Below are 13,177 nucleotides of genomic sequence, written 5' to 3' on the forward strand. Positions count from 1 at the left end.
CCTGCCATTTATCTAAGCCCTACCATCTATATAAACACACAGCCTTTTGCAATAAAATTGGAATTCTCCCGGCGAAGTGTCTTTGCGTGGGGTATTCTTTCAGCACTGAACCACTGAATCACATCACCAGCCCTATTTTGTAAATTTAGAGACAGGGTCTCACTGAGTTGCTTAGCGCCTTGCTGTCGCTGAGGCTGGTTTTGAACTTGCAATTCTCCTGCCTCTGCTTCCCAAGCTGCTAGATTATAGGAGTGCACCACTATACCCAGCTGCTAGGCTACTCTTGATACAGATTTTTCACCTAAATTGTTCTTAATCATTATTTTTCTGAGAGGAACAATGATTTCTAGAGAAACAATTGTATGTGAACTGGGAGACTTGGACTCTAGTCACACCTTTATGGAGCTTACTCCCAGGGGTCTAAGCACAGAAACTAAAAATATTGTTTAATAAATAAGTTGTTTCAATTTTATCCTCAACAGTCACTCATTTTTTTTAAATCTATGCTCCCTTTCATAAAGCAACATTTTAAATATTTGAAGACAACCATTATGTTTCAATACTCTAAAACTTCTCTATTTACCAATAATTCATGAAATATTTATTGGATGCCAACTATTTTACAATGCTAGTAGGTGATGGATATACAGCATCAAACAAGTAACAACACTGAAAACATCTGTTGGAGACTACATTTTAGTTAGGGGAGACAATAAAAAATACATATGTAATATGCAAGGTAGCAAGGAAATGGGCTAAGGAAAGATAAGGAGTCTCAGGAAGATGGGAGCATTGTTATTAAACATAGGCTAGCTACAAAAGTCTCTCTGATAATAGGACTTTTAAGTAAAGAATTGAGGCACAGGTGCCACGCACTGCACTAGTTCCAGGGGTGAGAGTAGGGCAGGGAAAGATATCAGAAATTCCACCCTGAGTAATATAAATGATCTTTAAGTCAAAACTTCAAGGTCAGTAGAAATAAAGAATACAAAAAATATAGTAGAGAGGACACCTACTAGGTGCACAAGCCAGGAAGTGAGAGAGCAGAACAAAGAAGAAGAATATGATTAGGCTGCAGAGTCTGGAAGAGGCTAAATACCCCAGATATTTCAAATGGTCTTCCCAGATCCTTTGCCAATCTACGAGAGGTGTTCTCTGAAAGGGCATTAACTGTCTGTTTCTCTTTAAGGGGATGGCCTGACTGGTGCTATTACTTGCTTTATTCTGGACGCCATATTTCTTTTTTTTTTTTTTTTGGTACCAGGATTGAACTCAGGGGCACTTGACCACTGAGCACATCCCCAGTCCTATTTTGTATTTAATTTAGAGACAGGGTCTCACTGAGTTGCTAAGCACCTTGCTGTTGCTGAGGCTGGCTTTGAACTCATGATTCTCTTGCCTCAGCTTCCCTAGCCGCTGGGATTACAGGCATGTGCCACTGCGCCCAGTCTGGATGCCATATTTCTAAAAGGAAGATTGCAGTTACAATACATTGAGTTTGTAATCCATCATATCCACTCACTTTTTTTTTTCAAATGAAATACTACAAGTACTTGAGGTATACTAAACCTATGGAAGTTTATGTTCTAGCCACAGTACTTGGAGAGGGTAAGTCAGGAAGGCAAGCAGAGCCAGAGAGGTATAAAAACTAAGCTAATTTTAAAACTTCTGATTTTCTTTCTTAGTCCCACTGCTCCTGGGGATATAGCTTCTGTGTGTGTGTGTGTGTGTGTGTGTGTGTGTGTGTGTGTTCTTGCTTCCTGTTAATATTAAGTCTGCTGTGAAAATGTTGGGGCACATTTCTAGAAATTTAACACATCTACTTTAATGTTCCACTTGGAATTTTTAGGCTATCTAAAACTCATAATTTCCCTTTTCAACTAATTAACATAACTGTAACATACTTATTCTGAGTTCCAAGCATACTCTATGATGAGAAAGAAAAATCTCTGGAGTCATTATGTAACCTCATCAGCTTTTAATCATGGCTTTCCTGATATCTTAGTTTATTCTTATGGGCCTCAAGCACTCTGAATGTCCCTATAAGGTCAGCATGGATCCCAGGCCACAAGAATAGATTTTAGGTGCTCTACCACCAGCACACCAGGATGGCCTTAGGCCTGAGCCTAAGCAATTCTATTTAAAAAACCCCAGTTTAAAACCAGCAGTCTTACCAGACACGCCCTCAGGCACAAAAGAGTCACTTTTCCCCACCCTGATAAACTCAGAGTGAAGCCTCTGGCAGGCTGTCCTCTGGATAAGAGGGAAACATGAAAAGATCAGGGTGGGGACCACCAGACCAGATGTTTTAACCCCAGGGTAAATGATGTCACTGAGAAATCTGGTGGTAGCTGATAAGGATTGAAAGGGGGGTCAAAAGCCCCCAAATTTTGTATAAATAATAGAGCAAATGAACAGTCATTCAGCCAGCCGATACTGATGCCCTTACGATACTGATGCCCTTACGCTGAGACCTGATGAGGACCTGGACTGACATCCCAACACTTTTCATTGTTTGCTGATCCTCTGCATTTTCCTAACTGCTCTCAAACTCTACAGCCACATCTTGACCTTAGTGAGAGCTACAACTTCTCCCTATGACCCTCTCCTCAACCAGCTGTCAGTTCCACCCCAGGAGAAGCCTGCTTTGTTCTGAACCTGATCACAAGGGTCTGAGTGAAAGTGCATCTGATGGACTTAAAGCCTAAGGGTTGAGACTTTTGATCTGACACTTGAACTTAGCATGCAGAGGGAATGTCTGACTTTAGCCTGTCATGATTAAGTGTTTTTGCAGTGCTTAGAATTAATTAATCTAAAATGGTTTGCTGTGAATTAATTAGTCTAGAATTGTTTGCTGTGAATTGATTATGTCAATTCAGTGCTTAGCATTAAGGATTGTCGTTTTCTTGATTAAGAACCCATAGAGTGAAATTGTATTGAGTGATTTGAATGAATAAAGCATTAAAAAGGGCAGAAGTGCATGGATATTCTTTATTTCTCCCCCTCGACTGCATAAGTCATATCTTTTGCCCATTATGACATACCCCAATAACAACAACAAAGAACAATTATGTGAGATAATAGATACGTTAATTTGCTTCACTATGATAACCTTCAAACTATCTATATCTATTGCATGACATCAGGTTATACATTCTAAATATACACAATAAATTTTTTATTTAAAAAGCTTAACATGATCTTTTTGGGGAAGTGGTCCCTTTACAAAGTATCTTCTTAAATTGGAAAATAGGGATATAGTGCATTTCAGGACTATTTAGGTCCTGAAAGTACTTTTTTCCCAACCTCATACCATGGTTTCTAGTTGGCTGAAATATACAACTAATGATCTGCTTCTGCTATGCAGCCCTGGTCAGTGCTGTCTGGATATAGTGGGTATGTACTGAAAGCAACTTTGCAGCACTACTGTGCTAGCATGGCTAAGATCTGAAGATGACCTATCTCTTTTGATGCCTGACAAAGCAGATAATCACTGCATTTCACAAAATTAACCTGGGGAGAATGTAATTGACAGGTTCTTCAACATATTTAGAGTTTACCAGATTTCACTGCAATATCCACATAGGTTAATTCCACTTCTTGACAACTACAATTTTATTTTTATTCCACAACTATCAGAGATATAGTAATGAACAACCCTAATAAGGTCCTTGCTTTCATGGAACTGACAGCTTCATGACAAGGGATACTATAAATAATCACAAATTAAGTTAAACTTACAGTTTCACCTCTAAAGCCCTTTTCACCTCTGGGTCCCTAAGAGAAGAAAAAAAAGATACCAGTTCAGTGTTATTGATATTTAAATATTAAATATAGTTCAGGTTGTCCACAAAAACATTCTGTAAGCTTGTTTTGTTAGTTTGTATACATTCTAGTTTTCTTTATCTGAGTAAAGCAATGCAAAGCAAAACCAAACCAAAACAAACCAATATAAAACAAATAAACAAAAATCTTCCAAACCTATTGATTCATTATTCTATCTGTAAATTATCCCAATTAGTTCCACCTTAAAATGACATTGGAATAAAAAGATAGTCAATCACTCAAGTCAGGATAGTGGATATGACAACCATACAAAACAATTTAGAAGGCAGAAACTTTTTTTTTTTAAGGATAAAATTTCATTCTCAGTTCATTTAACCCTTTAGAGAAGTGCAATACTTTTCTAACTGCATTATCATTTATTTGCAAAGTCACATATTTTTATTAGGTATTAGTGATTTATATTTTTTTACTCTTAATATTTTCTTTTGTTAAATTTTAATTTGTTATTATGACAGCAAAATGCATTACAATTCATATTACACATATAGAGCACAATTTTTCACATCTCTGGTTATACACAAAGTAGAGTCACACCATTTTGTCTTCATACATGTACTTAGGATAATGAGGTCCATCTCATTTCACTGTCTTTCCTTCCCTCATGCCCCCTCCCTTCCCCTCCCTCCCTTTGCCCTCTCTAGAGTTCATCCTCTCCATTCCCCCTACCCACTAACCACATTATGAATCAGCATCCTTAAATCAGAGAAAATATTCGGCATTTGTTTTTTTGGGATTGGCTAACTTCACTTAGCATTATATTCTCCAACTCCATCCATTTACCTGCAAATGCCATGATTTTATTCCCTTTCAATGTTGAATAGTACTCCATTATGTATATATACCACATTTTCATTATTCTTTCATCAACTAAAGGGCATCTAGATTGGTTCCACAGTTTAGCTATTGTGAATTATGCTGCTATAAACATTGATGTGGCTGTGTCCCTGTAGTATGCTGTTTTTATGTCTTATAAGGGAGAATCTTTATAAGTTGAGGTTATATTCTGTTATTTGTTTCTCTCAGCCTTTGAAAACCCTCTAGAGTGAATTCCTTCTTCTCTTTCAGTTCCCTTTTTTGAATTCCATTCCATATATTTTGTTGTTGTATACATTTTCATTCAGTTCAAAATATTTTCTACCTTTGAGACTTCCTCTTTGATCCATGAATTATTCATAAATGTGTGGTTTAATTTTCAAGTGTTTAGAGCTTTTCTTATTATCTTTCTTTTTTTTGATTTTTACTTTAATTCCATTATGGCCAGAGAACTGTATGACAACTTGTATGACTCCAGTTCTTTTTAGTAAACTTGTTTTTATAACCTAAAAGAGCATATATTTTGATGAATGTTCAACATGCACTTTGAAACTAATGGGTAATCTGGTGATGTTGAGTAGACTTTCTGCTTTTTCTGTGTTCATTCATGTGGAATTACATATTTTATGGCAAAAAAATGAGATAAAACTATTTAATCTTTTCTGCAACCTGAATTTACACCTTCATAATATAATGTGGACACTTTTCCATGTCAGTCCACATTCTTCTAGATAATCATAATACGTAATATTTACCAATTACAGTATATTATTTAATTTTAATTTATGAGATTTTTCTAATTATTTTCATTATTAACAGCACTGGTATAAACATTTTTGTCCTCTGAAATTTTTGTTAAAATTCTCTTCCTGAAAGTCTGTGTGAAATTGCATGCGTACCTGCAAAACATGGGCCAGTGAATCATGTTTCTTCCCATTCATGCCATATACTTTGTTTGCAAGGTAAAAATACTTCTATTATTTATTGGCCATTTATATCACTTCTTTTGTGTTTCCTGACTTGTCCTAAATCTGTTTTAAACTAGAGTATTAACTTTTAAAATATCTCTATGGTATTTCCTCCTATCTTCTTCCTCTTTCAATCCAGTGTTAACAATATGGTACATATCTCTTTGTACTTTTTTCTATTAAAATATTGACAAATACATTCACATATGCATGGGAGATATTGGTCATATTTTATAACACTGGGGTAATATTATATACTTTTTGATACATCACGATTTTCCACTTAATACATCACACAATAACTGAAAATCAGCCAAAGTAGATGAAGCTAATTCTTTTTAATAATTCCGTAATATTCCATGAAATGACTAGATCACAATTTCCTCAACCATTCCTTAATAAATGATCATTCACATGATTTCTTTCTTTTTTTTTCTTTTGGTTAATACAGTGTTTTAAAAATAAAAAAATCCCACTGAATGTAAAGCATGCCTATAATCCTAGAGGCAAAGGAGGCTGAGGTAGGAGAAGTTCAAGGACAAACTCAACAATTTAGCAAGGCTAAACAACTTAGTGAGACTCTGTCTCAAAAAAAATCCCTCCCCTATCTCAAAAACAAACAACAACAACAACAACAAAAACCACCTCGGAATGTAGCTCAGTGGTTAAGCACCATGGTTTCAATCCCTGGTGCCAAGACAAAACAAAACAAACAAAAACTGTATAAAGATTCTTTAATGTATTAGGTGCGTCTGTAACTTTGGGTCAAATTCCTCAAAAGGAATTGCTTGATTAAAGGACAAATGTATCTATATTTGAACAAATACCTTTCCATAAAGCCTGTAATTCACTTTAAACCAGTGGAAAATTAGAGTACTGATCTCCCTATATCTTCTTTTGAGAGGCTAGATATAATTTGTGTTAGATGGAATTAATTTGCATTTCTAACTTAAAATTAGGTGGTTCTCTTTTAAAATAACTACTGACTTTTTTCTACTTATTTTTCATTTTTCTATTGAGTTTTTGAACTTTTTTATACCAAATTTAAAGAGCTCTTTGTGTAGTAAACTGTTTTATGTTGTATGCTTTACAAATATTTTCCCCCACTCTATATTAACTTTTGATTTTATTTGGGGAATATTTTCCCACACAAAATTCATGTAGATTTTTATTGACTATTTCAATATTCAAGTAGGTTTTCTGCTTTTTTATTTTAAAATTTTCCGATTTCTTATCTTATAAATAAGGTCTCCCCAACACTTAATCTGTACTTAAGTTTTCTACATAAATGTAATAAGATTTTTACTATTTAATTTTTTATATTAAAGTCTTTACAAGTTCATGAAGGATTAATTTTTTTGTTGCTGTTTTTTGGGGTTCTAATTTCTTACAGCAATAATGGTACTCAAAGTAATTCCATCTTCTCTCCTAATATAGGTGCAGGCATGCGGCTGAAGGCTGGTCAATTAGATATGAGAAATTTGCAATGTCTAAATATGATTTCTAAGAAATTGTAATTTTCTTGCTATAAGCTTACAAATGAAAGTAACATTCAGGTTAGGAGAGTAGAGATATGGAAAGGCAAAGGTCTTGGACAACATAATTGAGTCACAAACCAAATCTGAAGTCCTTCTTACCACTGGGCTTCCTATTATGTGACATAAATTTCTATTAAAGCCAGTTTGATTTAGGGTTCTTATTACTTCTAGCCAAACCATCCTAATGGATATACTATTTTTGTTACAATAAATTTATATATAGTCTTAGATCTAATTCCTATATTTTCTAGTCTGTTATACCGATCTGATTATTTATTTTATACTACCATATAATTTCATTTACAATGACAAGTCCCTTACCCACACCACTATTTTTTCCACAATGTTTTGCCATTCTCAAATACTTAGTTTTTCATAATAAACTTTTCTTTTTAGAAAGGAAAAAAATAGAAGATGGAAAAAATTTGATGTGCATGCTGGATTTTATAAGGGCTTTTAAGAACTGTTTATAAACAAAGCATAGTGAAATATTTTAATTAAGACATTTATTGATCACATTTTCCTTGACCAATTAATATATGACAGAAGAGAACAATCATTCCATAATCAAAACAGTATGTGCTCCTTAGCTAGCTAAAGAACCACGCACTGAAATATGAGAATTTTCCCACTTAAAATCTTATATGGCTCTGAGTGGCAAATATTGGAAGTGTAGAGAATGTTGAGTTACACATTTTCTTTCTTTTGATTAAAAATCCAATAACTTTGGTGGCAAGTTCTCCAAATTTATTAGAGAATAGTTGTACTTAATACGTGAAGCATTCTACCTTTATTTTTTCTATCTCTGTGTCTATATATAATAATTTTAAATGATTCAAAATACTGACTTCCCTAAGGGAATGAATCTTTCCTCCCTAAGTTTCAACCTGGCCCTTTCTGTACTCCTTCTCTTATTTGCACTGTTATGGTTATTGCAAAACTTTCCCATGACCATCTCCCCAGTCACTATCTTATTTCTTTGTTTTACTTTATAGCCATATTTCTGGAAGCCCTGCAATATATGATCTGTTTCCTCTTCAGATATAGCTTGAAAAGGGTAAAAAGCACTGGTTTTGAAGTAAGAAACATCAGATATGTAATTCAGTAGCTCTATTACTTTGAATAACTATATCTCTTAACTATTTCCTCATCTATTTAAGAGAAATAATAATATCTACTCCAAAGTTTGCTATGAGAATTTGAGAAAAGTTGTGTTTGTAGGGTGGAGTGGAAGACAAAACAAAACCAAAACACCCTATAGGAGTTAAAAATTTTTGAGAAATGTCATTAAATATTTTATCTATCCTTTCTTCACTGTAGTCTTCACTACATTGTCTACTGCAACTTGCTCCCTCAAAGATCACTGTTGAGGGGCTAGAATTGTGGCTCAGTAGTAGAGTGCTCGCCTAGCATGTGCGAGGCCCTGGGTTCGATCCTCAGTAACACATAAAAATAAATTAATGAAATAAAGTTATTGTGTCCAACTACAACTAAAAAATAAATATTAAAAAAAAGATCACTCTTGACTACTCCTTTCTCAAAACTTCCATTTACCTAAGCTGGGACTATCCTGATTTTCCTCCTGGTTCTACCATTCTCTTTTTCTTTCCTTTAAACTGGGTTCTTCCTGAGACTCAAATCTTGGTGGTCTGTACTTCTTTGCTATCTTTATTTTTTTTTTCAGAAAACAAACCCATTTTTATAGCCTCAGTGATCATTTCTATGCTTGTGACACTCCACTCCTAGACTCTGTTCTATTTTCTTTACTCAGCTCCAGTTTTAGGTGTCAGCTTCATTGCTCACCCTTTCTTCATTACATATAGGATCCCTAAGTTCTCAGTAATGACCTTCCAGAAAAATGTATATGTATTTTTGTCTTTTACTTCTCAAATATCCAGGATGTTACTCTGTGACTTATTCTAGAAATAGGAATAAATACCACCATCACCACCACCACCAACAACAACAACAAAAAAGAGTATAAAAAACAAAGAAAAGAATTGTATTGTGACAAACTTACAGTTCTACCAGTTGGGCCTATTATACCTTCTCTGCCAAGAGGGCCAGTATTTCCCTGTTGGGATTAAAGAAAAGCAGTCAGTCTCATTCTCAGTATAATTCAGAAAAATTTCAAAGAAATATTTTGTGCAATGGTAAAATAGCCATGTGTAAATAATTATGGTTTTATGATAAAATCTTGTAGTATTACTATAAATTGTAGTGATCTTGGTTAACAGTATGTGACACAATTGTACATACTATTATAGTTTCCTTTCTGGACAGCTGTATATGTATAATTTCCAACAATTACAAATTAGAATCAGAATGTTTATGTGGTGATAAGTCAAATGATACATACATATTATACATGTGTCATTACATAACAAATGAAACTATTTTAAAAAGAATAGAATGATGAACAAAATTTTGAACAAATTTTTGTACACACGCTGAAGGAACAAATGTTTGAGTAAACTGAGGTGTATAATAGACAATATAGGGAAGAATTGGGGGATATCATATATAACCAACCAAACTTTAGTTTCTTTATCCGTAAAATAGGGCCACTGTGAAATTAAATGTGAAAAGAGCCTTTTAAACTGTAAGATGATATTTGCTTATGAAGATAACCTTGAATGAGTTCAAGCCCCTGCAGATTCCTTCCATACTAGGTATGATGCCTATTGTTTCTCAATGAATACAAAATCCTTGATTTAGTGTTTCCCAACAATTTTCACTTCAATTTATACTGCCTGTAAAATTGTCTCTCTGGCTAACATTTAACCTAATACATAAATGTAGTTATCTAACAGGCTTTATCTTTTTCTGACTCTTACAAAGGTATAGAGAATAGAGTATTGTCATTTGAAATAATTATAACATCATGTGGCCTATTGGTCGATAGTTTTAATATTAATTGGCTTAAAGTGAAGTTATTTGTTGGTCTAAATCTAAGAGAAAACTTTGTAAATACAGAAATTGACTTCAAGTGATAATTTGTAAATATGGTAGTCAAAATTGAAAGCATTCCCTCTAAAAACTGGAACAAGACAGGGATGCCCTCTTTCACCATTTCTATTTAACAGTTCTTGAAACACTGGGCAGAGCAATTAGACAGACTAAAGAAATTAAAGGGAAGGTAAAGAAGAACTCAAATTAACACTATTTGCTGACAATATGATTCTATACTTAGAAGACCAAAAAAGTTCCACCAGAAAACTTCTAGTACTAGTAAATGAATTCAGCAAAGTAGCAGGACACAAGATCAACACCCATAAATCAAAGGCATTTCTGAGTACCAGTGACAAATCCTCTGAAAGGGAAATGAGGAAAACTACCCCATTTATAGTAGCATAAAAAAATATACTTGGGAATCAACTTAATGAAAGAGGTGAAAAACCTCTACAATGAAAACTACAGAATGCTAAAGAAATATTCTAAAAAAATTCTGAAAAAAATTTTTAAAATTTTGATTTATATTTTCTTTAGGACAGTGGTTTTCAGTTGTAAAGTTTTTCAGGACTCCTTTCTACTGCATCTGAGCTGTTTCCTGTCTTCCTCTCTGTTTTCTCCACATTTGCCTTGGCAGTTGTAGTTAGCCATACAGATGACATTAAAGTTTCAGTTCTATAAAATATCTCATCAATTAGCAAACTATGATTAATAAAAACAAAATAAAAGTAATAACCATTAACTGCTGATAGTTTATTTATATTCTCTAGAGTTTGAAACTACAGGCACTACAATGTTATCTGGAGTTCTTCAGACCCTGATTTTAAAACTCCTTAAGCTAAGTATGAACACCAGATTACATATAACTTACTAAATGCAAATAGATGAATACTACGAATAGTTCTATAGTCCGCCTAAGCCCTTAACTACCCCCAAGTACTCCTGTCTATTCTCTTGTTAATATCCGCCTGCATTTGAGCAAGCCCCCAAAGAAGCTAACATATACTAACCTCCATACCATCAAATCGCCCGACCTTAACATAAAATCCTAAGTCCAAACCTCAATTCTCTATATGCTATCAAAATCTGAAGGCCTTTAATGAAACTAATGAATTTATCTTAAATCACAATTAAATCCAACATCCCTAAACATTGTCTCCTAACACAAAGGAGAGATAGTGGAACTATAAAAACCAAAACAAATTTAAAGGAGAAAACAGAAACACAGCAGTCAAACAGAGTTGGAGAGTAACTTGAGCACCATGAAAAAACAAGGGAAAAAAGGATTACAAACAATGCAGGACAACTTAAATACACAGGAGAACCTAGAGGCATCAGAAAAATGAACAGAGAAAGAACTCAAGGCATACCTAACTCAGATGGAACAGAATCTTAGAGAAGACATTAGACAGCAAGTTCAAACAATGAAAGTATATTTTGAAAACGGATTAAATAAGCAAATTCAAATGGCAAAGAACGAGCTCTACCAGGAGATAGAGATTTTAAAAAAAACCAAACAGTAATCCTAGAAATGCAGGAAACCATAAACCAAATTAAAAACTCAAACGAGAATATTACAAATAGACTAGATCAAGTAGAAGCCAGAACATCAGATAATGAAGACAAAGTTTATCAACTTGAAAAGAATATAGTCAACACAGAAAGGATGCTTAAAATTCACGAGCAATCTATCCAAGAGACATGGGATGTCATAAAAAATCAAACTTGAGAGTCATTGGGATAGATGAAGGCATAGAGGTTCAAACCAAAGGAATGAACAATCTATTGAATGAAATAATCCTAGAAAACTTCCCAGATATGAAAGATGGAATGGATTGCCAAATCCTGGAAGCCTACAGGAGCCCAAACATTCAAAACCGTAATAGACCAACTCCAAGACACATAATTATGAAGATAGCCAACATACAGAACAAGGAGAGAATATTAAAAGCTACGAGAGAAAGGAGGCAGATTACATTCAGGGGTAAACCAATTAGGTTAACGGCTGATTTTTCATCACAGATGTTGAAAGTGAGAAGATCCTGGAACAACGTATTTCAAATGCTAAAAAATAATGGATTCCAACCAAGAATACTGTATCCAGCAAAATTAAGCTTCAGATTTGACAATGAAATTAAAATATTTCATGATAAACAAAAGTTAAAAGAATTCACAGCCAGAAAACCAGCACTGCAAGGCATCTTGAGCAAAACACTACAAGAAGAGGAATTAAAAAACAGCACCCAAAACTAACAGTGGGAGGTAACTCAGTAAAGGGAAGGAAAAAACAATAACCAAAAAGGAAAAACTAGCCATATTAAAATAAATAAATAAACAAGCATGACGGGAAGTACTAACCATATATCAATAGTAACCTTAAACGTTAATGGCTTAAATTCACCAATCAAGAGACATAGGCTAGTAACCTGGATTAAAAAAACAAATCCAACAATATGCTGCCTTCAGGAGACTCATATGATAGGAAAAGACATACACAGGCTGAAGGTGAAAGGATGGGAAAAATCATACCACACACATGGTCCTCAGAAGCAAGCAGGAGTGGCCATACTCACATAGAATAAAATCAACTTCAAACCTAAGTTAATCAAAAGGGATAAAGAAAGACACTATATACTGTTAAAAGGAACCATCCACCAACAAGACATAACAATTATCAATTTATATGCACCAAACAATGGTGCTGCAACGTTCATAAAACAAACTCTCCTCAAGTTCAAGAGTCAAATAGACCACAACACAATAATTATGGGTGACTTCAACACACCGCTCTCTCCATTGGACAGATCCTCCAGACAAAAGCTGAATAAAGAAACTATAGAACTCAATAACACAATCAATAACCTAGACTTAACCGACATATATAGAATATATCAATCATCATCAAGTGGATACACGTTCTTCTAAGCAGCACATGGATCCTTCTCAAAGATAGACCATATATTATGCCATAGGGCAACTCTTAGTTAATATAAAGGTGTGGAGATAATACCATGCATCTTATCTGATCATAATGGAATGAAACTGGAAATCAATGATAAA

The 13,177-nt window shown here is 34.2% G+C and overlaps 1 protein-coding gene across 1 annotated transcript in view; it reads right to left on the reverse strand.

Moving 5' to 3' along the window:
* Col24a1 (collagen type XXIV alpha 1 chain) overlaps window positions 1–13,177 on the reverse strand; it is a 393,162-nt gene that overhangs the window by 40,884 nt on the left and 339,101 nt on the right. Inside the window, exons 53-54 of the mRNA XM_046443140.2 lie at window positions 9,186–9,239; window positions 3,742–3,777 (exon numbers count right to left, since the gene is read on the reverse strand). Of these exons, the coding sequence (XP_046299096.1) occupies window positions 3,742–3,777; window positions 9,186–9,239 (90 nt within the window). The remainder of the gene's footprint in view (window positions 1–3,741; window positions 3,778–9,185; window positions 9,240–13,177) is intronic.

This window comes from Marmota monax, unplaced genomic scaffold, assembly GCF_021218885.2.
Source record: "Marmota monax isolate L192 unplaced genomic scaffold, Marmota_monax_Labrador192_F-V1.1 WCK01_AAM20220418_F8-fsc00046, whole genome shotgun sequence".
NCBI classification, from domain to species: domain Eukaryota; kingdom Metazoa; phylum Chordata; class Mammalia; order Rodentia; family Sciuridae; genus Marmota; species Marmota monax.